Source organism: Bubalus kerabau, chromosome 2, assembly GCF_029407905.1.
Source record: "Bubalus kerabau isolate K-KA32 ecotype Philippines breed swamp buffalo chromosome 2, PCC_UOA_SB_1v2, whole genome shotgun sequence".
Taxonomy (NCBI): Eukaryota; Metazoa; Chordata; class Mammalia; order Artiodactyla; family Bovidae; genus Bubalus; species Bubalus kerabau.
The window spans coordinates 164,496,286-164,523,019 of record NC_073625.1 but is presented as its reverse complement, the minus strand read 5'-3'; the positions used below and the strand labels follow the sequence as shown (position 1 = coordinate 164,523,019).

General features: G+C 36.8%; 1 protein-coding gene across 2 annotated transcripts in view; it reads left to right on the top strand.

Annotated features, from left to right (window-relative positions):
- RNF13 (ring finger protein 13) overlaps positions 1–26,734 on the top strand; it is a 129,808-nt gene that overhangs the window by 67,273 nt on the left and 35,801 nt on the right. For both annotated transcript variants that reach the window (XM_055569383.1, XM_055569384.1), the window contains 3 exons: positions 5,261–5,351; positions 10,369–10,474; positions 23,835–23,928. In XM_055569383.1, the coding sequence (XP_055425358.1) occupies positions 5,261–5,351; positions 10,369–10,474; positions 23,835–23,928 (291 nt within the window). The remainder of the gene's footprint in view (positions 1–5,260; positions 5,352–10,368; positions 10,475–23,834; positions 23,929–26,734) is intronic.

Genomic DNA, 26,734 nt, shown 5'->3' with positions numbered 1-26,734 from the left:
GTTGGGGGTGGGAATTCTTGTGAAAGCATACCCTTAGCCTGTGGAATCTGATGCTATCTCGAGGTAGATAATGTCAGAATTGAATTGAGTTGTTTGATGCTGTGGGGAAGATGCCCACATACGTTGGCAGTTGGGATCAGAATCCAAGATACACTAAATAAACTGCCAACATTCATGATTAAGTATTTTGTTTTTCTTTTTTTTTAGTATATATCCATAATACCGCTTGTTATTAAGTTGCATTGAGTCACATATGCAAGAAAGAGTTTGCAGCAAAGAGCAGACATATCAGGCATGGATTAATATACTCCACTGAAATGTATTTAGGACTTTAACCGTATCCTCAACAGGAAATTTGTTGGATTTCTCGACCAAAAAAATCTTTTTATAACCTTGGACATTATTTGTTGTTGCTGTGCTCAGTCGTGTCCAACTCTTTGCGACCCCATGGACTGTAGCCCACCAGGTTGCTCTGTCCATGGAATTTCCCAGGCAAGAATACTGGACTGGGTTGTCATTTCCAACTCCAGGGGATCTTCCTGACCCAGGGATCAAACCCATGTCTTCTGCAACTCTTTTCCTTCTTATGCCTAATACAATCTACGGTAAAATTACAATACATAAAAAGTAAAACTTAGTGATAAGTTCCTTACTTTCTTTATATTTTAAATGATTATTTTAATCTTCTGGCTGGTTAAATCGTAACTGTAGAATGCATGAAGTGTCCATAAGAGCTTCTGGCACTTCCCCGAAAGTTTAACAACCACTGATAGGAATTAGAGGAATTGATTAAGGGATTTTACTTATCAAATAAACTAGTACTGTTGGTACTGCACACTTGTTGGTACTCCTCCTTTAATCACCTCCCTTAAAAAATGATCCTACACCATACCTCCACGTTAGTCATTTTTATGACCCGTACACGTTACTGACAAAATGGAAAGCATAGACACTCTGATAAATAGGCCTGAATTCAAGTCCAAGCTCCTGCTTGAATTGACTGTATAATTTTGAGCAAGTTACTTACTCTGTGTGTGTTTTGCTGAAAACCTGGGCTTAGGGTTTAGCAACCCTCAAGACGTTCTCAAGGGTTATGGGTTGAATAAAATAATTAGTATTTGTAAGCTGTTTATTCTTTTAACACGCTTTTAATAAAAAGTTTTCAAGTTGAAATTGTCAGTTCCCTTGGACACCTGGTTTGTCTTCATGTCAATAATAAATCCTTTTTGTGATAATCATGTCAGTTCCTAAGGAAAGTATGCTAAATATTAGAAGTAGCACATAACCATGTAATCCTGTTGTTGCTATGGTAATGTTCCAACTGAGTTATTTTATTTCAAAGATTGTTCAGAATTTTGGTTCTTGACTTTATTGCTTTGATTACTTTCCATGACATTTTGCTCTGTCCTTGAGTATGTATGTTTTTGAACATTTCATATATCCAACACACTGTAAAGATATTTCCCATTTTCATCTTTGCTGTCACTGGTAGAGGAAAGAAAGCATGGATTTATTAAAATAAGCATGTATCTGTCACTCTTTTTAGGTTTAGATATAACCACAAGGAAAATACTGCATGTATACTCCTAATACATGGTTCTGACATCAGGAAACAAAAGGAAGTTTTAAAGACCTCTTGTTGCCAGCATTTCACACAGGAATGTGTCTGTTTTTTTTATTTCAGGTAGGACATAGGATGAGTTCACTTTGAGTCAGTCACATTTGTCATCTTCAGGAGGCAGGAGAATGTGATGACGATGAACTTCAAGACTAGGAAATGTGGGTTTATTTCAGTCTAGTTCATAAAAGTTACTAATCTTTCCAAGCCCTTTATTTTCATCTGTAAAAGTGTGAATAGGTTTAATTTTTTTTAACCCAACAAGATTGTGAAGATCATATGAAAGAAGGTATATGAGAAAAACCCAAGATAAGGCAGAGTGGAAGGAGTCTAGATTAGGAGTCTGAGCCTCAAGTTTGGGTCTAGGTTGTGCAGATTGCTGTATAAACAGGGCAAGTTATCAATATGTCTGGGCTTGTTTCTTTTTTCTTCCTTGCTTGCTTGCTTCATCAAATACTTTTTGGTAGCCTACTCCGCATCAAGTACTCTCTTAGGCATCAGGACTACAGAGGAAATAATACAGTTTTAAGGCTTGCTCATACTTTTCATTGAGGTAGCAGAATGGTGTAGTTAAGAGTGTGGTTTCTGGGTATGGTCTTACAAGGTTTGAATCCCAGCTCCACCACCTACCAGTTGTGTGGCCTTGGGAACATTACCTAACATCTCTGTGCCTCACTTTTCTGATATGTTAAATGTGGATAATAATAGTATTCAAGTCATTGGTTTGTTGCTTATGACATATAAATATCTAGATGACTTCCTGGTTCTTAATAGCCATTTAATGATCCTTTAGCTGCTATTAATTATTATTGCTGCAGTTACTGTCATTACATTCTAGAGTGGGAATAATACTCAAAGAGGTATGATATATGTCAAGTAGTGAGTGGTAAGTGCTATGAAGAAAAACATGCCAGGTTAAAGGGATACAGGGTGACAGGGATGAGAGGGGGAGAATGGCTGTTCTAGATAGGGTATTCAGAGAAGGTTTCTTGAGGCTTTGACATTTGAGCATAGGTCTGAAGTGAAAGGCTACACCATGCAGATTTCTGGAGGAGGATATTTCAAGGAAAGGGAACAGCAGACAAATGCAAAGGCACACCTTTATCAGAGATAAAGCAGGTGTGACAGAAAATCATGGTGGCTGCAGTCAGAGTGAACAAGGGAGGGAGAGAATTGTAGGGGATGAAGTTAGAGGGGAACCAGAGGCTAGAGCATGTTGAGTGTTGTAGGACTTTAGAATTTGTTTTATATAGGTTCTGAATAGAGGTGTGAGATGATCTGACAGTTTTAAAAGGATCACTTTGGTTGTTCTTAGGAGAACAGACTGAAGGTGAAAGATGAGCAAGAGTGCCGGCTGAGAGGCCAGTTAGAACATTGTTGCAGCAGCCAGGCAAGAGCTGACGGCAGTGGAGTACTAGCAGTGACTGTGATGGCGAGTGATAGAATTATGGATGTATTTTGAAGTTGATAGGGTTTGACCTAAGGATAAAAGGGAGGAGTAAAGGAGAACTCCAAAATGTTTAACTTGAGAAACTAGAAGAAAATAGTTATGCTGTTTACAGAGACAAGGAAGAGTAGGACTGATGAAGGGAAAAGAGATATTGAGAGATTTTGAGAAACATTAAGTTTGAAACATCTATTGTGCATTCAAATGGATATATTGAACAGGCAGTTGGAATATGCATCTAGAGAGGTTGGGGTTGACCACTTAAATTATAACCTGTCTATGGTATGATAATACTACTTGGCATGTATACTTTACAGTTATTTTGTGGATCAGAATTAAAATTAGTATTTTTAAAGTATTTTGTGAATGAAAACATTTGGTTTTGTTTTCAGTAGATAAACAATGTGGCAGAATCTCCAAGGTGGCTATTCATATTTGTGTACATCATTTCCCTCCTCTTCCTAACTTTCTGACTGAAGTGAGGAGCTTTTAACATCTCATTAGATATCATAACTCAAAGAAGTTATGTTACTTCCAATAATTATAAGCCAGTAGTTACAAGCCAAAATTTCCTCCTTGAGTTTATCAGAATATCTTTCTGAAAGAGTAGAACATTTTACAAAGGGTATTCAATTCCAAACTTTAATTACCGAATAAAATAAAATTTAAACTGTTATGTGAAGGAGAAAGATCTCTTAGCATGCAGCTATTAAAAATTATGAGGTGGATATTTATTTAGTGACATGACAGGATATCTGAGATATACCATTGAGTAGGAAAAAAAACCTATACTTTTTCCCGTTATTATATGATCCCATTAATACAAAATTTTAAATATTTATTGATCTTATTAATATAAAGATAGTGATTAAATATTGCTCTGCTAACCATTTTGGCTCCTTCCCTTTTAGGGCTTATATGATGTTGGAGTATGTGGGTGTATGTGTGTGAGAGAGACAGAGACAGACACAGTGTGTGAAATAGATGATTTTATTTGCGTAAATCCAATCTGAAAACGAAAAAACATGTATTCTATTAAGGATACTAATATTTTAAAACTAAAGAAAAATATATCAGTGGTTGCTGAGGTTGTGGTGAGGGCTTGACTGTAAAGGGGCATGAGAGAATTTGGACGGATGATAACGTATTTTTTTTATCTTGGTTGTGCTGGTTACATAATGGAACCTATTTGTCAAAGCATATAGAACTGTTTCTGTTGCTTCAAATAAAGCCTTATCTTTGGGTGGGAAGGGTTATGCTTGTGTTCTGTTCTTCTTCATGTGTATCCACCCCCCTCTTTTAAATAAATAATAAATATGCAGTTTTTAAAAGAAATGTAGAACAAAGTTGTTGTGCAGAATGTAACAAAAGAAAACAAATGGACTTTCTCTAAAGCCAAATGTGTTAAAGTAACTCATAGTTAAAAGTATGGCTGTTTTCTGTGGTGACAGTAAGATGATTGTTTTTACTTCTCTTCTTGAGTAATGGGTAATTTTTACAAAGTTCTTTTTTTGTTGGCATTTGATTTTGGGTTTTTAATATAGATAATAGAAGTAAATTTTGTAAGGTACTGGTCAAAACACAATGCTTTAACATGCACTCTGAGCTTAGGAGGAAGTAGAAATTTACCAAGCTTCCCTATCCAGTGCCCTTTCTGAACTCTTGTCAGCCCTTCACTCTGAAAACCCTTAGATGCGTGATGTCATTTTTCAGACTGTTGTAAAGTGGTCTTTTCTTACATTCTTTGGCTTACACCTCTCCTGGGAATGGGTATGTAAAAAAAGCTTTTTCACTTTTTAATTTAGGAATTAAGTTATGTGTGGAAAAAATACTTTACATTTCTTCCTCTTATTTCTTTTCTAATAGTTAAGTATGTCTGTACGGGAATAAATCAAGTAAATCAAAATGGAAATAGAGTAAGATTTATATTTCAATCTCATAGGACTATTGAGATAGTGTGGTAGTGTATATATGCAAAATGTTATTAGCTTTTGTTGTTGTAAATGTCATCATGTTTCTCAGCCATTTGGATCTTGGTATAAATCTGCAATCTGGAAAATCAACTAACAGACAATTCAAATTGATTATAGTTATTTCCACCTACATTGATATTTGCTGTTATTATAAAGAAAGTTAAGTTGATTTTACACTAAGTATGGGCTTTGAAGAATAACTTTTACTATTGTTTTATACAGTTGAGGTACTAAAGAAAATTGACATTCCATCTGTTTTTATTGGTGAATCATCAGCTAATTCCCTGAAAGATGAATTCACATATGAAAAAGGGTAAGTAATGGATATATAAAATAATCATGTAGCTTAAATTCTTTTCTGGGTGAGGGTAGAATTATATAAGATTAGTTGTAATCAAAATTATGTTTTAGAATGTACTCTATTGTGCTAAATTATGTCTTCTTAAGTCATGATTTTAAGACTTTACTTTTCTTCTGTGTATGATTACATACTGAAAATATATTTATGCTAGAGAGATTAAGGCACCCGTGTTGCTAAAAAGAGAACTTTCCCTTTTATAGTTTAGTCAAACCATTGGTATTTAGAAGCAATGTGATTTACATTTATATGATACTTTAAGACATATTTGTATTTTATTAAATGGAAATGTTTTATAAACAAAGAATCTAACATGCGATGTGTTTGGTGACTAACTTTTACAAACACAGTTTGTTTTCAAGTTTAAAAAGTTTGATTTGGATTTTAAAACTTCCTATGGAATTTCTCCCCAAATTCTCATTACCATGGTAAAATTCAGACTGAAACTAACCTAAGACACAACTGTCTTATCTAATATAGAAAACAGTGCAGTTCAATTAACACTTTAGAGCTTCTTCTAAAAAACGAGTACCAAAACATACTGGACAGGAACAGTCATTTGACCAAGGGAACAATAGTAATAATAAAAGCGGTAATATTGTAATATAATAAATATCAAGGATTTAGCAAGTGCCAGGCACTCATGAAACAAAGCTTTTATATTTGTTATCCATTTAATTCTAACAACAACACTCTAGAAGTTATTATTATTATCTCTTAGCATCTACATTTGCCAGAAGAGGAAACTGGCACAATGAAATGCAATTCTAATTATTTGGGGGGCGGGGGGAATGCATGATTATTTGAGTTTGAATATGAATTAAAAAAAGAGAGGGTAAGAGTGTCTGTTTACATTTTTTGACCTTTTCCCTATATGGTTTTGATATTTAGAATACTGTTCACATATTTTGTGCTCAGAACATATTTATTAAGTTAGGGAATATAATTTGGGATATTGTATTAAAAATAGTTAAGCAAGATCCTATTTTGCCAGCCATATTTGTGTAGTTAATGGGGGTGAGGAGAACTACAACTTGCTTTTATCTCAGTATTATTCCCTCGTATAGAAAAATTGTGTGTATTTTAAAGAGTCTTTTTGTTTTATTTATTTATTTATTTTTTTTTTTTTGGAGAAAATAAAATTCTGGTTTATTATTTCATAAAATGGAATAATATTCTGAAGATAAAATGACTAAACTGGAGCTAATCAATTCTAAAGCAACACTGCTTAAATGCATACTTATTACAAGGGGGAAGAGACAGCACAGTATAATGCAGTTAATACAAAGCTTAAAATTTCCAAAATACTGTATATTGTATAGGTCGATGCAATATACATATGCTGTAAAAGTATAAATATGTAAGTAGGCACTGACTTTATCTGGGGAGAAAGGGAAAGGAATGTTTGGTCAGGAAGATAAAGTAGATATAAATTATACTAGTAAATCTTTCATTTCTGTAATAATAAAATACAAATACAGCACAATGTCAACGTTTCTTAAACCTGGTGACAGACACATGGAATTTATTGTTATTCTTTGCATGTTTTGTGTATTTCAAGTATTTCATAATAAATGAAACAAACATGGAAGGAAACTCTAGAACACCAGGAACTGCTGACAAGTAAGAAGTTATCTCTGAACCAATGTTCCTAGCAAATGCAAACAAGGACTTTACCAGTAATTCTTGCCCTGTACTAGGAGAAGGGATTCACAGAATTCCTAATTCTTTGCATTCAATTCTCTGTTGCAACCTAGGCTAATTTTCCTATCACTTTGACTTGTAAAACCATTTCTTTTTAAATTAAGAAGTAATAGATACCTGCTGATAAAATATGGAAAAATTCAGAAATAGAAAACATTTAAACAAAAGTCCCTATGATGCTCTTCACTTACAGCTTAATTTTTTCCCCATGTTTGAATGCTGACCTTAACTAGAGATACCCTGCTCATAAAACAGTGCCTTGTAATACTCAGTATTTTGTTACATACTTTATTTACTTAATATTTAGACCCTTTCCATGTTAATGCAAGGCCACAAAATCTCTTATCCCAGCTCTTTGGGACAGATATAATGTGGAATTGAAGCATTTTCAGATTTTTAAAAGTTAAGTAATATTCCAAGGGATAGAATTTGAGGTTTGAGGCAGCATTCTATAATCAAATAACACATATATCTGTAATAAATGTATGAGTGTTTGATCATGTCAGTTAGGTTCAGGTTGACTATCAAATGAATTGCAAACATTACTTTTTAAAGCTTTTTAGGTTTCAGAATTCTGCTTGAAGGATTGTAGACCTGTGCAGACTGGCTTGTATCATCTGTCTGTTGACTGGCCAGTTGGTCAGCCTGCTTGCCTACCTACCTACCTATTAATTTATTATTTATTTGTTTAGTTTAAAACTAGAGATGGGTATGATGAATATCATTCAGTCTCAGAATTATCAACTATGGCCAATTTTGTTTGGACTGTCCACTCTTTAAGTGCCATCTTCCCATTTTTCCCCATGCCATGATTATTTTAAATCAAGTGCTAGATACCCTGTGATCTAAACTGTAAACATCTCAAAAGATATCACTAGAAAATAAAGTTATATATAAAAAATATAATGGCATTTTCATTATTTTCAGTTCAGTTCAGTCGCTCAGTCATGTCTGACTCTTTACGACCCCATGAACCGTGGCACGCCAGGCCTCCCTGTCCATCACCATCTCCCGGAGTTCACACAAACCATGTCCATCGAGTAGGTGATGCCATCCAATCATCTCATCCTCTGTCATCCCCTTCTCCTCCTGCCTTCAGTCTTTCCCAGCATCAGGGTCTTTCCAAATGAATCAGCTCTTCGCATCTGGTGGCTAAAGGATTGGAGTTTCAGTTTCAACATCAGTCCTTCCAAAGAACACCCAGGACTGATTTCCTTTAGGATGGACTGGTTGGATCTCCCTGCAGTCCAAGGGACTCTCAAGAGTCTTCTTCAACACCACAGTTCAAAAGCATCAATTCTTCGACGCTCAGCTGTCTTCACAGTCCAACTCTCACTTCCATACATGACTACTGGAAAAACCATAGCCTTGACTAGACAGACCTTTGTTGGCAAAGTAATGTCTCTGGTTTTTAATATGCTGTCTAGGTTGGTCATAACTTTTCTTCCAAGGAGTAAGCATTTTTTAATTTCATGGCTGCAATCATTATCTGCAGTAATTTTGGAGCCCGGAAAAATAAAGTCAGCCACTGTTTCCACTGTTTCCCCATCTATTTGCCATGAAGTGATGGGACCAGATGCCATGATCTTAGTTTTCTGAATGTTGAGCTTTAAGCAAACTTTTTCACTCTCTTCTTTCACTTTCATCAAGAGGCTCTTTAGTTATCCTTTTTTAAATTAAGAAAAGTAAACATTAATTCAATATCAAGACATTTCAATCTTTAGATTTGTTTCAGAGCAAATAAGGACATATGACTACCCTATTTTTAATCTATAAATTTGCTGTGCCTCTTTTTTTTTTTTCCCCTACGCATTTATTTATTGAAGAAACAGGGCCATTTGTCCTGTAAAATTTTACCACTGTCTGGACTTTTCTGACTGCATCCTTGGTGTATTGTCTAGAGATTTCCTCTGTTACTTATTTTCCCTGTAAATTGCTAGTTAGATCTAGAGGGCTGCTCAAATTCAAGTATGGCTTGGGGACCAGGAGGATAGATAAGGCAAGAATAATTTATATGTATTATTATGTATTTTCATCAGGAAACATAATATTTGGTTCTCTCTTTGTGATGTGAGCAATCATTAATAATCATTGTCTGAAGCCATTGGTTCTTTAGGATTTGCAAGTAGTCTTATTTTATAATTCCTCATTAATTTATTATCTGAACTAACTCCATAAAGAGGAATCACACCTCATCAATTATTTGATTACCTTGATGTACAGTGTGTGATACAAAGTCCCTGGAGTCGGTCCCTAAAAAATCACCCAGCTGTGGATAACAATATAATGTTGCTGACACGATACTAGTTGAGTAGCACAGGAGTACAATGGGGAAATCAACCATCTTAGTGACCACTATACAGACCCTTCCCTAGGCTGAGGAAATTTTCTATTGCAAGATTTGCTGCTATATAAAATTTGCTCATGTAGCACAAATAGTGTGCTTATTCTGTTCAGTTTCATTTCTTGATTCCCTGTCAATTTTTATAATACTAGTATTGTATAGTTGATAACCATATAACTGTATTAAACATGGTTAATAACGAGGAGACTAGGGCCTTTGGTTATTTTCCCCCCCAACCCCCACAGTATACACATTTTTGTAGTTTTTTTGCCCCCTTTTTTTTTTTTTTTCAGTCAAGCAGTGGAGGTTTAGAATAGAAAAGAAGCTAGAACTCTTGTGAATTTCTTTGCCAGTTTTCCATTCTGTATCTCACAGATGAGTGTGCAGTATGGGGTTATATCCATTGTACTTGGTACAACAAATTCCCATAAAGCATAAAAGGAATAGGGAGTTCATTTTTGTCAGTAGTGGCTCCAGAGTTTTTTCATGGGAGAAACTGATGAAAAGTAATTTGGTGTGTGTGTGGGGCGTGTGGTTCTTGTTGACATACTGCCTGACGTACTGCCAGTTTTAAATACGGATGTTTGCTTGTGAAATATGCTAACTTTCATCCAGGTTACTAAATTCAGTAAACACGTGTTCTTAGGAGGGACACAAGAAGTATTGCTTAACTGATTTCCTCTAACCAGTCTAAAAGTTTCTTTTAATTAAATGGCAAATTATTTTGGTAAATATGTAAATCTGATTTAAAAATGGAGAAAACATCCCTTAACTTAATGGAAATCATCTATTAGAAAATGAGATGGGTCTAGTGGATTAAATTGTAATGTCTAAATGCTTTAAAAATATTTTTCTTTGTTTTCAATTAACATCATAATTTGACAAGTCAATATTTCCTAATTATTAATTTTTGTTTTCTTGCAGGGGCCACATTATCTTAGTTCCGGAATTTAGCCTTCCTCTGGAATACTACCTAATCCCCTTCCTTATCATAGTGGGCATCTGTCTGATCTTGATAGTCATTTTCATGGTAGGTAAATTAATTTTAAATACTTAAAAAAATAATGAGTGGCTCTAAAACACATTGTACTGAGAGGCCGTACATAGAAGAGTACATGTTGTATGAGTCCATTTACGTGACTCGTTCTGGAAAAGGCAGAAATAATCTGGGTTGAAAAAAACCAGAACAGTGATTTCTTTGGGGGGCCTAGGTGCAGAAAGGAAAGGAGGTGAGGGATTTACTCAGAAGAGTATGAGGGAATTTCCTGGAGAGTGAGAATCATGTTGTCTATCTTGTTTGGGTTGCACAATGTCTCATTCACCAAATTGCATACTTAAATTTTGTGCATTTCATTGTATGTAAAGTTTACCTAAAAGAAAAATAAAAAAGAGCTTTAAAAAATACTAAACTCTAAGTAATGAGTTTACATGCTGAACTATTTGAGGGAAAGTATATTGATATTTGCAACTTACCTTGAAATGCATTGTAAAAAATAAAGAGAAAAAATATATTGATGGGTAAATAGTGGGATAAATAGATATGTGATTAAAAAATATAGTAAAATGCTAATTGTAGAATCTAGGTAGGAGATATATGCATATTTATTATAAAAATTCTCTTAACTCTTCTCTGATTTGGAGTTTTTCATATTAAAATGTAAATAAAGAATACTATGAGGCCTCAAGGTTAAAAGGGTGACACATCGTTTCCAAAGTAGTGGTTATCAAGTATGGTCCCAGGACTCTTGGTGGGTCTGCAAGGTCAAAATTATTTCCATAATGATGCTAAGCTATGGTTTGCCTTTGTCACTCTCATTCTCTTGGGGTTTATAGAAGAGGTTTCTAGAGGCTACATGGTCTGAGATATCAAAACAAATTGAATGCAGAAGCACATGTGAGAATCTCTCTGTATTCTATTAAGATAGATATTAAAAGAGATTTACAAAAATAGAAAACAATCCCACTATTGTCCCTAACTTTTTTATTTTTCATAAAGAATATTTATAGTAACATCCAATGAGTTTATTATTATATTGAATTAATAGAATAAAGATTAAACACTGTCTGAAATAGTCTTCCTATGATGTGGTATTTATTTTCATCTGTTGGTTTTTCATATCCATAAGTTTAATAATTTTTTTCTGTAAACATTTATCATGTCTTTTGTTAGATTTTTTTTAAAATTATATTTTCTAATTAGATATTACTGAGGTATAGGAGCGTTATTGATATTTTAAACTTTTAATTTTGTAATAATGTTAAGATTCACAGAAAAATTGCAAAGAAGAGAGTTCCTGTGCTTTCCTCATTTAGTTGTCCCCATTGTTAACATTTTACTTTACCATGATACATTTGTCAAAACTAAGAAACTAACACAGTTAACATTACTGTTACCGAAGTCCAGACTGGATAGATTTTACATTTTTCCATTAATGCTTTCTTTCTGTTCCAGGACCCAGTCCAGATTACCACATTTTTTTGTTATCATGTATTCCCAATCTCCTCTTAATTTCTTAATCTCTCCTTGTTTTTCATGACCTTAATAGTCTTGAGGAGTCCTGGTCAGGTATCCTGTAGAATGTTCCTCAATCTGATATTTTTCTTATGATTAGAATGGGTTGGTTATAGGTTTTTATAAAGAGTATCAGTAAAGCAAATTGCCCTTCTCATCCTAACATGTCAGCCAGGGGTACATGATACTTGCATTACATCACTGATGATGTTACTTAGTTTAGGTAATGTTTGCCAGTGTTTTCCACTATGAAGTTAATATTTTTTTCTCTTTCTCTATTCTATTCTTCCTTTGGAAGTGAGGCACTAACTATAGCCAGTCTTAAAAGTGGGGAGGGGCAGGAATTAAGCTCCACTTCCTGGAGGGAGGGAAGTATCTACATACATTATTTAGAATTCTTTTGTAAGGAAGATTTGTCTTTTTTTGGCATTTATTTATTTGTTCAATCACATTTATATTGGTATGTGCTCTGTATATTTCTTTTATACTTTGGGTAATAATCCAGTACTACATTATTTTTGTTGTTTAATTGTTTGAGCTTTGGCCATTGGGAGCTCTGCGGTCTGGGTCTTGGGTCTCGTTCCTTCTGTTTCATAGTATACTTCTTTAGTGTTTGGTCCTATAAGAAACTCCAGGCTCATCATTTCTTTTCCTTGTCCTAGCCCTAAAATCAGACATTACCCCCAAGGAGCCCTGGATTTGTTTTTTTTTTTAATTGAAGATTAGTATTCACGAAACCACTATTTGGACAGTGGACAATTATTGATTTTTATATGTTAATTTTATCGCTACAGACTTACTGAATTCTCCTATTCCGGTTTTTTGAATTTTTTGATTCCCTTGAGTTTTCAGTGTATAAGGAAATATGGAAAGTTAGAACAACAAAAAGTATCCTTGGCAAATTAGGAGTAAATACCTTTAAGCCAATAAAGATTACTGACTAAAAACTTAAATGAACAACATTATGTAGTGAATTATTAGAAGCCTTCCCATAAATGTTAAAAAAAAAAAAAGATGCCTATTGTACTTCCTGTTTAATGTTGTGCTATATTTTCTGTTAAGAAAAAAAAGGTATAAGAATTAGAAATAAGGAAACAAAATTTTTCTTTGCCATCTTTTTAAATAAACAATGAGTGATGCCTCATACGTCTTTTTTTCTATCATGATGATCATTGTTTTTTCTTTTACTCTATTCTTATGTTGGATTACATGAATTTGTTTTGTAAATTCTAAAAACCCTTGTATCTTATGTACACTCTTTTGACTATGATATATAAATTTTGCCTTTGCATATTGGGTTATCAAATTTCCAATATGGATCAGCCAGTTTTACACTTTGGACATAGGTGCAAAAATCCTAAATACTAGCAACCTGAATGTCCAGGTAAGAGAAATTTAGTTTTATGGGACTAGAGTAATCTTGACATCAAAACTAGATAATCCCTTGAGCACTGCTGGTGGGACTGTTAAATGGAGCTATCGCTATAGAAAACAAACAGTACAGCAAAAAAAATTGAACATAAATTTACCATATGATCTAATTCTAGCTCTGGGTATATACTCAAAAGAATTTAAAGCTGGAAGTTAGATATTTGCATGCTTATGTTCATCACAGCATTATTTCAATAGCCGAAGGTGAAAGTAACCCAATTGTCCATTGATGGATGTATAGACAGACAAAATGTGGTATATACATGTGATGGAATACTGTTCAGCCTTAAAAAGGAAGGAAGTTCTGACAGATGGTACAACATTGATGATCTTTAAGACATGTTAAGTGAAATAAGCAAGTGCTAAAGGACAAATGCTGTATGATTCTATTTATGTGTGGTACCTGGAGTAGTGAGATTCAGAGACAGAAAATAGAATGATGATTGCCAAGGGCTATGGAGAGGGGAGGTTAGGCAATTACAGTTTAATGTGTACAGAGTTCCAGTTTTGGGAAATGTAAAGAGTTTGGTGGATGGATGGTGGTGATGGTAGCATAACAATGTACTTAATGCCACAGAAAGTGAAGTTGCTCAGTCGTGTCCGACTCTTTGCAACCCCATGGACTGTAGCCTACCACGCTCCTCTGTCCATAGGATTTTCCAGGCAAGAGTACTGGAGTGGGTTGCCATTTCCTTCTCCAGAGGATCTTCCCAACCCAGGGATCAAACCCAGGTTTCCCACATCATAAGCAAGACGCTTTACCGTCTGAGCCACTACAGAACTCTATACTTAAAAATGGTTAAGATAGTAAATTTTATGTTTTGTATATTTTGCCATAATTTAAAATAACTAGACAAGATAAGTTTGAGCATTCTTTGGCATTGCCTTGAGAAACCTATATGCAGGTCAGGAAGCAACAGTTAGAACTGGACATGGAACAAAAGACTGGTTCCAAATAGGAAAAGGAGTACGTCAAGGCTGTATATTGTCACCCTGCTTATTTAACTTATATGCAGAGTACATCATGAGAAATGCTGGGCTGGAAGAAGCACAGCTGGAATCAAGATTGCCGGGAGAAATATCAATAACCTCAGATATGCAGATGACACCACCCTTATGGCAGAAACTGAAGAGGAACTAAAAAGTCTGTTGATGAAAGTGAAAGAGGAGAGTGAAAAAGTTGGCTTAAAGCTCAACATTCAGAAAACGAAGATCATGGCATCTGGTCCCATCACTTCATGGGAAACAGATGGGGAAACAGTGGAAACAGTATCAGACTTTATTTTTTTGGGCTCCAAAATCACTGCAGATGGTGATTGCAGCCATGAAATTAAAAGACCCTTACTCCTTGGAAGAAAAGTTATGACCAACCTAGATAGCATATTCAAAAGCAGAGACATTTCTTTGCCAACAAAGGTCCATCTAGTCAAGGCTCTGGTTTTTCCAGTTGTCATGTATGGATGCGAGAGTTGGACTATGAAGAAAGCTGAGCACCGAAGAATTGATGCTTTTGAACTGTGGTGTTGGAGAAGACTCTTGAGAGTCCCTTGGACTGCAAGGAGATCCAACCAGTCCATTCTAAAGGAGATCAGCCCTGGGTGTTCTTTGGAAGGAATGATGCTAAAGCTGAAACTCTAGTACTTTGGCCACCTCGTGCGAAGAGTTGACTCATTGGAAAAGACTCTGATGCTGGGAGGGATTGGGGGCAGGAGGAAAAGGTGACGACAGAGGATGAGTTGGCTGGATGGCATCACCGACTTGATGGATGTGACTTTGAGTGAACTCCAGGAGATGGTGATGGACAGGGAGGCCTGGCGTGCTGTGATTCATGGGGTCGCAAAGAGTCGGACACGACTGAGCGACTGAACTGAACTGAACTGAGACAAGATAAAGCTAGTCCCATAAAACTAAAATTTTCTTTTACTTTTTATTTTCTAAAAGGTTTTTTTTTTGTTTGTTTGTTTTTAAATAAAATTGGGATTGTCTTTTTCCTGGAAGTTTTGGTGAAGGTTGCCTGTAAAATTATCTAAATCTGCTGGTTCCCCCCACCCACACATAATTACATGGGTATATAAATGGTTGTCTTCTTCTTTATACCAAATTATATTTCTAAGAAATTTTCTGTTTTGTCTGTTTTCAAGTATTGTATAAAGTGATTTATAACATGTATGTACTCCTATAGCAACTTAAAGAGAATTCCTACTAAATGTGGGATGAGTTCTGGTTTATTCATATCCACCCATGCCTTGCACAATGTTGTCAGAAGTTTGTCTTTGTCTTTTAGAGGAGTGGATTTTGCGATTTTCTTTTTTCCTTTCATTCAACAAATGGTTGTTCTGCACCTCCAGACCTAGCCACTCCTCTAGGGTCTGAAGTTTCCTCAGTGAATAAAATAGGTAAAAATCCCTGATCTCAAGCAGCTTACATTCCAGTGGGACATGTATTCTAATGTCCTTACTCTCCTTTTTAATCCAGGTGGTGAAGGGACATGCTGATTGTGGTTAAAATGTATAAACTTTCCCCATGTGTGTGCAAAGCATTGTAGCGTGTAAAATTTTATATATGTCCATTAACTTGAGCTTGTGTATTTGTCTTGTCTAGCTTTTTTTTTAGTATTTTGAAGAGAGTTTGAGATATACTTCACATAACATAAAATTGGCCCTTAAATTTAAATCATACAGTTCAGTGGTTTTTAGTATATTCACAGAATGGTGCAACTACAATGTGCAATAATCATTGCAGTTGTCTGCAGTTTTCTGCACTCCTCTGTCTTCTGAAGAAGTGCTCTGTGATAGAATGATATTGTGAGCCACATTTACTGTAATTTAGAATTTTCTGGTAGCCAAATTAAAAAAGGTAAAAGGAAATATTTCTGTGAGATTAACTTAATATTGTATTTATTTAACTTGGTAAATCCAAAATAGTTATAAAATATATTCTACATCCTTTTTGTACTAAGTCTTTGCAGTCTGGTGTATATTTTATACTTTCACAGTAAATCTCAATTGAGATTAGCCACATTTCAAGTGCTCAGTAGCTGCCTGTATACATTGGTTGCCATAGTCGGCATCTTGGCTCTGTGGTCTTTACTTTTTTTTTTGTCTGCTTGACCTAAAAATTACCAAGCTTGTGAATTTATGTATTCTTCCACAATTTTGTCATTTTCTAGGTGAAGTGTCCTTTTTATCATTGTGATAACTATTTCCTAATGATGACTTTTGTCTTATACCCTACTTTACTTGATAAACCAAATTTTACTTGATATTATCATAACTATCTACCCCTGTATTTTTTACTTTTATTTTTGTCTTAATGTGTCATTAAGTTTTAATCTTGTACCTTGTAAATAGCATATGTTGGGATTTTTTCTTTATCCAATATGATACACTTTAAATTTTAAAACTGATGAATTGAATCCATTTCAGTTCAGTTCAGTTCAGTTCAGTTGCTCAGTCGTGTCCAACTCTTTGTGACCCCATGAACCGCAGCACGCCAAGCCTCCCTGTCCATCATCAACTCTAGGAGTTTACCCAAACTCATGTCCATTAAGTCGGTGATGCCATCCAGCCATCTCATCCTCTGTCATCCCCTTTCCTCCTGCCCTCAATCTTTCACAGAATCAGGGTCTTTTCAAATGAGTCAGCTCTTCGCATCAAGTGGCCAAAGTATTGGAGTTTCAGCTTCAACATCCGTCCTTCCAGTGAACACCCAGGACTGACCTCCTTTAGGATAGACTGGTTGGATCTCCCTGCAGTCCAAGGGACTCTCAAGAGTCTTCTCCAACACCACAGTTCAAAAGCATCAATTCTTCGGTGCTCAGCTTTCTTTATAATACAACTCTCACATCCATACATTACCACTGGAAAAACAATAGCCTTGACTAGACGGACCTTTGTTGGCAAAGTAATGTCTCTGCTTTTTAATGTGGTGTCTAGGTTGGTCATAACTTTCCTTCCAAGGAGTAAGTGTCTTTTAATTTCATGGCTGCAATCACCATCTGCAGTGATTTTGGAGCTTAGAAAAATGAAGTCAGCACTGTTTCCACTGTTCCCCATCTATTTGCCATGAAGTGGTGGGACCGGATGCCATGATCTTAGTTTTCTGAATGTTGAGCTTTAATCCAACTTTTTCACTCTCCTCTTTCACTTTCATCAGGAGGCTTTTTAGTTCCTCTTCACTTTCTGCCATAAGGATGGTGTCATCTGCATATCTGAGGTTATTGATATTTCTCCCAGCAATCTTGATTCCAGCTTGTGCTTCTTCCAGTCCAGCGTTTCTCATGATGTACTTTGCATATAAGTTAAATAAGCAGGGTGACAATATTCAGCCTTGACGTACTCCTTTTCCTATTTGGAACCAGTGTGTTGTTCCATGTCCAGTTCTAACTGTTGCTTCCTGACCTGTATACAGGTTTCTCAAGAGGTAGGTCAAGTGGTCTGGTATTCCCAACTCTTTCAGAATTTTCCACAGTTTATTGTGATTCACACAGTCAACCCTTTGGCATAGTCGATAAAGCAGAAATAGATGTTTTTCTGTAACTCTCTTGCTTTTTCCATGATCCAGCGGATGTTGGCAATTTGATCTCTGGTTCCTCTGCCTTTTCTAAAACCAGCTGGAACATCAGGAAGTTCACGGTTCATGTATTGCTGTGATTTTAACTAACTTCTCTTGTTGACTTTTTATTCTGTTTTTTTCTACTGTGCAGATTTGGATTACCCAACTTTTTTTCTCTTTAGCCCTCTCTCCATTTTCCTGCTAGTTTGAAAGCTTATATTATATTGTTAGTCTTCTAGTGGTTACTATTAAATTTTTAAAATAAACCTGTACTGAAATATAATTAATATATTAATAAACTGAACATACTTAATCATACAGTCTGGTAAATTTTGATATACATATATGGATATGTATGAAACTCTATGATTAAGATAATGAAATATCAACTCACTCAAAAAGTTTCCTTATACTCTAATCACTTTCTTTTTACCCCTTCCAAATTTCTCCTTCATTTCTTCCCTTCCCACCATCCCTGGGCAACCACAGATTGGCTTTTGGTCACTAAGATTAATTTGCATTTTCTACAAGTTTGTATAAAGGGACTCATAAATTATGTACTCTTTTGTGTCTGCCTTCTTTCTCTCAGAATACTTATTTCAGGACTCATAAATGTTATTGAATATGTTGATATTCCATGGGGACGGTCTTGATCCCTGTCTCCTGTACAATGTCACGAACCTCATTCCATAGTTCATCAGGCACTCTATCTATCAGATCTAGGCCCTTAAATCTATTTCTCACTTCCACTGTATAATCATAAGGGATTTGATTTAGGTCATACCTGAATGGTCTAGTGGTTTTCCCTACTTTCTTCAATTTCAGTCTGAATTTGGCAATAAGGAACTCATGATCTGAGCCACAGTCAGCTCCTGGTCTTGTTTTTGTTGACTGTATAGAGCTTCTCCATCTTTGGCTGCAAAGAATATACTCAATCTGATTTCGGTGTTGACCTTCTGGTGATGTCTGTGTGTACAGTCTTCTCTTGTGTTGTTGGAAAGGGTATTTGTTATGACCAGTGTATTTTCTTGGCAAAACTCTATTAGCCTTTGCCCTGCTTCATTTCGTATTCCAAGGCCAAATTGGCCTGTTATTCCAGGTGTTTCTTGACTTCCTACTTTTGCATTCCAGTCCCCTATAATGAAAAGGACATCTTTTTTGGGTGTTAGTTCTAAAAGGTCTTGTAGGTCCTCATAGAACCGTTCAACTTCAGCTTCTTCAGTGTTACTGGTTGGGGCATAGACTTGCATTACTGTGATATTGAATGGTTTGCCTTGGAAATGAACAGAGATCATTCTGTCGTTTTTGAGATTGCATCCAAGTACTGCATTTCGGACTCTTATGTTGACCATAATGGCTACTCCATTTCTTCTGAGGGATTCCTGCCCGCGGTAGTAGATATAATGGTCATCTGAGTTAAATTCACCCTTTCCAGTCCATTTTAGTTCGCTGATTCCTAGAATGTCGACGTTCACTCTTGCCATCTCCTGTTTGACCACTTCCAGTTTGCCTCGATTCATGGACCTGACATTCCAGGTTCCTATGCAATATTGCTCTTTACAGCATTGGACCTTGCTTCTATCACCAGTCACATCCACAACTGGGTATTGTTTTTGCTTTGGCTCCATCCCTTCATTCTTTCTGGAGTTATTTCTCCACTGATCTCCAGTAGCATATTGGGCACCTACCGACCCGGGGAGTTCCTCTTTCAGTATCCTATCATTTTGCCTTTTCATACTGTTCATGGGGTTCTCAAGGCAAGAATACTGAAGTGGTTTGCCATTCCCTTCTCCAGTGGACCACATTCTGTCAGACCTCTCCACCATGACCCACCCGTCTTGGGTTGCCCCACGGGCATTGCTTAGTTTCATTGAATTAGACAAGGCTGTGGTCCTAGTGTGATTAGATTGACTAGTTTTCTGTGATTATGGTTTCAGTGTGTCTGCCCTCTGATGCCCTCTTGCAACACCTACCATCTTACTTGGGTTTCTCTTACCTTGGACGTGGGGTATCTCCTCACCGCCGCCCCTTCTGACATTGAACGTGGAATAGTTCCTCTAGGCCCTCCTGCGCCCGTTTACCCACCGCTTCTTGGAGGTGGGGTTGCTCCTCCCGTCCGCCACCCCTGGCCTCGGGTGTGGGGTAGGTCCTCCTGGCCGCAGCCCCTGGCCTCAGGCGTTGGGTAGCTCCTCCTGGCCGCTGCCCCTAGCCTCGGACGTGGGGTAGCTCCTCTCGGCCGCTGCCCCTGACTTCGGACGCGGGGTAGCTCCTCCTGGCCGCTGCCCCTGACCTTGGACGTGGGGTAGCTCCTCTCGGCTGTTCCTGTGCTGTCACAGCCTGGCACTCTCGGCCACCGCCCCTGACCTTGGACGTGTAGTAACTCCTCTTGGCTGCCTCCTCTCGGGCATGGGGTCTTCCCGGCCTCTGTCCCTGATCTTGGACGTGGGGCAGCCGCCCGCGCAAAATGCGCCAGTCACAAAGCCCACACTAAAAGCCTTACAAATAGCTGTGAAAAGAAGAAAAGCAAAAAGCAAAGGAGAAAATAAAAGATATAAGCATCTGAATGCAGAGTTCCAAAGAATCACAAGAAGAGATGAGAAAGCCTTCCTCAGCGATCAGTGCAAAGAAATAGAGGAAAACAACAGAATGGGAAAGACTAGAGATGTCTTCAAGAAAATTAGAGATACCAAGGGAACATTTCATGCAATGATGGGCTCGATAAAGGACAGAAATGGTATGGACCCAACAGAAGCAGAAGATATTAAGAAGAGGTGGCAAGAATACACAGAAGAACTGTACAAAAAAGATCTTCATGACCCAGATAATCATGATGGTGTGATCACTGACCTAGAGCCAGACATCCTGGAATGTGAAGTCAAGTGGGCCTTAGAAAGCATCACTATGAACAAAGCTAGTGGAGGTGATGGAATTCCCTTTGAGCTCTTTCAAATCCTGAAAGATGATGCTGTGAAAGTGCTGCACTCAGTATGCCAGCAAATTTGGAAAACTCAGCAGTGGCCACAGGACTGGAAAAGGTCAGTTTTTATTCCAATCCCAAAGAAAGGCAATGCCAAAGAATGCTCAAACTACCGCACAATTGCACTCATCACACACGCTAGTAAAGTAATGCTCAAAATTCTCCAAGCCAGGCTTCAGCAATTCATGAACAGTGAACTTCCAGTTGTTAAAGCTGGTTTTAGAAAAGGCAGAGGAACTGGAGACCAAATTGCTAACATCCGCTGGATCACTGAAAAAGCAAGAGAGTTCCAGAAAAACATCTATTTCTGTTTTATGGACTATGGCAAAGCCCTGACTGTGCAGATCACAATAAACTGTGGAAAATTCTGAAAGAGATGGGAATACCAGACCACCTGAGCTGCCTCTTGAGAAATCTGTATGCAGGTCAGGAAGCAACCGTTAGAACTGGACATGGAACAACAGACTGGTTCCAAATAGGAAAAGGAGTACATCAAGGCTGTATATCGTCACCCTGCTTATTTAACTTATATGCAGAGTATATCATGAGAAACGCTGGGCTGGAAGAAGCACAAGCTGGAATCAAGATTGCCGGGAGAAATACTGATAGCCTCAGATATGCAGATGACACCACCCTTATGGCAGAAACTGAAGAGGAACTTAAAAGCCTCTTGATGAAGGTGAAAGAGGAGTGTGAAAAAGTTGACTTAAAACTCAACATTCAGAAAACGAAGATCATGTCATCTGGTCCCATCACTTCATGGGAAACAGATGGGGAAATAGTGGAAACAGTGTCAGACTTTATTTTTGGGGGCTCCAAAATCACTGCAGATGGTGACTGCCACCATGAAATTAAAAGACTCTTACTCCTTGGAAGAAAAGTTATGACCAACCTAGATAGCATATTGAAAAGCAGAGACATTACTTTGCCAACAAAGGTCTGTCTAGTCGAGGCTCTGGTTTTTCCAGTGGTCATGTATGGATGCGAGAGTTGGACTGTGAAGAAGGCTGAGCGCCAAAGAATTGATGCTTTTGAACTGTGGTGTTGGAGAAGACTCTTGAGAGTCCCTTGGACTGCAAGGAGATCCAACCAGTCCATTCTAAAGGAGATCAGCCCTGGGTGTTCTTTGGAAGGAATGATGCTAAAGCTGAAACTCCAGTACTTTGGCCACCTCATGCGAAGAGTTGACTCATTGGAAAAGACTCTGATGCTGGGAGGGATTGGGGGCAGGAGGAGAAGGGGATGACAGAGGATGAGATGGCTGGATGGACGTGAGTCTGAGTGATCTCCTTGAGTTTGTGATGGACAGGGAGGCCTGGCGTGCTGCGATTCATGGGGTCGCAAGGAGTTGGACACGACTGAGCAACTGAACTGAACTGAATGTTGATATTCCTTACTTTTTATTGACAAGTTGTATTGTATGACTGTACTGCAGTTTTGTTTATTCACTTACCTGCTGATGAACATTTGGGTTGTTTGTAATGTGGGGCTATTAAATAAAGCTGACATAGACTTTTTTGTACCTTTGTGTACAAGGTGTTGTATGGATATACACCTTCATTTCCTTTGACAAAATATAAGGAGGAGTGGAATGATTAGGTCATTTCGTAAATATGTAGTTAAATTTATAAGAAACCACCGAACTGTTTTCTAAAATGGTTGTACACTTTTACAATCCTTCCAGTAGTGTATCAGTGTGCCAGCCCTTCTGCTTGCCTGCCAACACTTGGTATAGTCAGTCTTTTTCATTTTAATAGGTATATAGTGTGTGTGTATATATATATATACACACACACATGTATCTATATAATAGAGTAGTGTTTGTGATTTTGAATTTTCATTTTTATCTTGACTAATAATGTTGAACATCTTTTCAAGTGCTTATTTGCCATCTGTATATTTTCAGCAGTGAAGTGTTTATTCAAATATTTTACCTATTTTCTGTTGGGTTGTTTGTGTTCTTATTATTGTGTTTTGAATTCTTTATATATTATGGATAGAAATCGCTTGTGAGACATGCAATTTGCAGATATTTTTCCCAGTCTGTGACTTGTCTTTTATCTTTAAACAGTATCTTTTGAGGACGGAAGTCATTGATGTAGACAGAAGTCTACTGATGTAGTCAAATCTGTCAAAGTTTTCTTTTGTGAATGTTGTTTTTGACATTTGCTTCTGACCTCATGTATTTATTTTTATTCTTGTAAGCATAGCAATTTATATTTTGAAATGTTTTGTATATTTTTATCTGATATTTCTGTATATTTATAATACAGGTTATCTGTATTAGTTCTGTCCATTTTGCTACTAGAACCACTGAAAGTACAGTTTAATGCCTGTTATGTTTGAAAATGTTATTAGTTTGTAACTTACAGAAATTTCAACTCACCCATTTTTGATTTAGTGAAGTCTTTGTAACCTAGAGTCTACCATTTATATTTTTGCAAACAAATAGTTACATGTTATTTATAATGTTTCTGTCAGAGTGAAGTAAAGATAATTTAGGTCAGTGAATAAAAATTCAAAAGAGAATTTATGGGCTAACCACTAATAATAATGATACAGCTATAGTGTTAGACCCATGCCCCTCCCCAGCTCTGTCAGTACTGGCGATATGACATTAAATTTTTTGTCTTTCTGACCCTCTATTTCCTCATATACAATACTCATTATAAAATTTGAAAATTTTATTAGTTTGTAACTTATAGAAATTTCAACCCTCCAGTTGACAAAGTTCAATACAACTAGTCAATACATCTAATCATAGATATTTTAGCTAATAAACCTTGTGATTAGGGTTTAAATAAATTGATTTGTAGCAGCTATCTAGAAACTTAAAAGGCATTTATGATTTTAATAGTCATTTTCTATTTGCATGTTTAATATCTGATTCTCTTTATGTTTCTCTTTTATTTTTAGATCACAAAATTTGTCCAGGATAGGCATAGAGCTAGAAGAAACAGACTTCGTAAAGATCAACTTAAGAAACTCCCTGTACATAAATTCAAAAAAGGTAAGTGATTATTTTCTAAATAACCACCATTAGTTTATTTAATAATACATGGTGATCATACTTTAATACTACCTGCTGAGTGCTTGCCGTACCCTATGCCTAATTCTCAGTTAGTAATTAATGAGTGAATGTAGAAGGTGGTCTTTTGCTGTGGTTTATCCTGGTAAAGGCAGGAACAGTCGGGGCAGGGGTGGGTACACAGTCTTCAGAGATTTTAAAAACAATAATGAAACTGAACAAAATGCTTTTTATTATCCCCATGTGCCAGAAGTTCAAAACAGCAGTGGATAAAATATTTCTCTGCGCCAGGTGGTCTGCTCCCATTGATCCTCCTCCTACTCTCTCTCCTCCCTACATCACTGTGTTAACATTGTGTTAACTAAAAACATATAGTGTTGGGTTAACTAAACACAATAGGGTAGCTGTTATGTATCCATGTATTTTAAATGTATCATCTCATTTTAATTTCCATATTCCTATGAAATGGGTACCATAATGGTTATTATATATGAAGAAATAGAGGGTCAGAAAGGCAAAAAATTTAATGTCACCTCGCCAGTACTGATAGAGCTGGGGAGGGGTCTAACACTCTAGCTAATGTAGTTTCTCCTGCTTAAGCTTAGTGAGCTTTCAATGCGGGTACTTGCTAATTAAATCTTTTTGGCCAATAGTTCCGTAGAGTTTTCAATTTCTATGCCAGTAAAAATGTTCTGTTTTTTAATTCAGTAGAGAAAATGCATAGAGTGGAAAGGAGAAAAAGAAAAGGCATTAATAATTCTGTCAACTATACTTCAATTAAAAAAAATTAGTTCTGCAAAATTTTTATTTTTCCAAGTAACTATTCAAAAAACCTACCAAATATAATAACCATTACTTTATGAATATAAAGTTTAACAACAAAAAAAAAATAGGAAAATCACATGTTAAATAAATGTCAACATTTATAAAAATGCAGTGCACTGTCATTACCCAGTGTGGGTTAATTAAAAGTTATTCATAGGCCAATTTGAGGACTGGCTTTAGGAATCACTTTTTAAGGCTCCATTTTGTGTGTTTATTTTGTGTTTTCTAAAACGAGGGGGAGTGGAGGGAGAGTGAAAAAAAGAATGATGTTTCTCTTGTCCTAGGCTAAAAAAGAGCATGCATAGTTGGCTTTTCTTCTGAGTAAGATGAGTAGCCATTGTAGGATTTTGAGCAGAGAAAAGAAAAGATCTAAATTAAAAGTTAAGTGGATCTTTCTTGTTGCTGTGTTAAGAATAGGATGTAGAGGGTCAAAGGTATGAGTAGAGAGAACAAATAGGAGGCTGTTGCAGTAATCCCAAGTGAAAGATGAATGTGGCTTGGACTTGAATGGTAACAGTAGAGGAGAGGAATATATTTGTAAAATGGAATTACTGGATTTATTGATGGACTAGATGTGGGGAGAAGAAACAAGGACAACTCCAGATTTTTTGGTTTCAGCAGTGAGGGAGGCATTGCCTTAAAGAAATAAGGATGGTTAATAAATGGTGGCACAGGTTTGGGGAGAAAATTTGAGAAATCAGTTTTGGATATGTGGAATCTCAGATGTCTGTTAGACATTTGAATGAATCAGGACTTTCATTCCTCAACTGGAAGTATTGGTATAAATATGTATTTAAATCATGAGACTGATGATATTACCAAGAGAATGAGTATAAATGGACAGAAGAAAACCAAAGACATTTTGGGGCAGCCTAACACTGAGTAAGGAAGAAGTGGAATCAGCAGTGGAGACCAAGAAGGAGTGACCAGTTATACAGGGGAAAATCAGAAAATAGTGGTTTATCAGAAACCAAGTGATACCAGTCTCTAAAGAGCAAAGAGTAATTGATAACCTGTGTCAAGTGTTCCTGATAGATGAGAACTGATTGAATATTGATTATCATCATGTGCAGTTTTGACAGAGTGATCAGTCCAAAAACCTGATTGTGGTGGGTTTGAAAATGGAAGGAGAGGAATATTAACTATAGACAACTTTTTCAAGAAATTTAACTATCAGATCAGATCAGATCAGTCACTCAGTCATGTCCGACTCTTTGCGACCCCATGAATCGCAGCACGCCAGGCCTCCCTGTCCATCACCAACTCCCGGAGTTCACTCAGACTCACGTCCATCGAGTCAGTGATGCCATCCAGCCATCTCATCCTCTGTCGTCCCCTTCTCCTCCCGCCCCCCAATCCCTCCCAGCATCAGAGTCTTTTCCAATGAGTCATCTCTTCGTATGAGGTGACCAAAGTACTGGAGTTTCAGCTTTAGCATCATTCCTTCCAAAGAAATCCCAGGGCTGATCTCCTTCAGAAAGGAGAGCAAAGAAATGGTGAAGCAGCTGGTAGGGGAAATTTCATTGAGAAGTAATGGCATATTTGCTGAAGAAAATTGATGCTAGAGGGGATAGATGGGAGAATTGCTATAATGTGTGTCTTTGTGAAGGCAGGAAGGCATGGGACCTGGTGTACAAATAGGTGGATTGGCCTTAGATAGGTGCATGGAGAGCTAAGCTCAGGGAAAGTAGAATATGTGGGCCCCAAATCCTGGCAGTGGTCAGGCTGTGGAAGCATTCTTTACTTCTATGGCTCTCAGTGAAGTAGGAAATAGAATCATCAACCAAAAGACAAGATAGGGGAGGAGATGTTGGAGGTTTAAGGACAGAAAGGTAGGGTCTATTATTCTAGGAGAGTAGATGGGCAGATGGAATAGGGAAATATGATTGCCTGGGAGCCTGAACCTCCCTTTCAGGTTCATAGTTATGAACCAACCAGCATAACTGTGTAGCCATGTTCATCT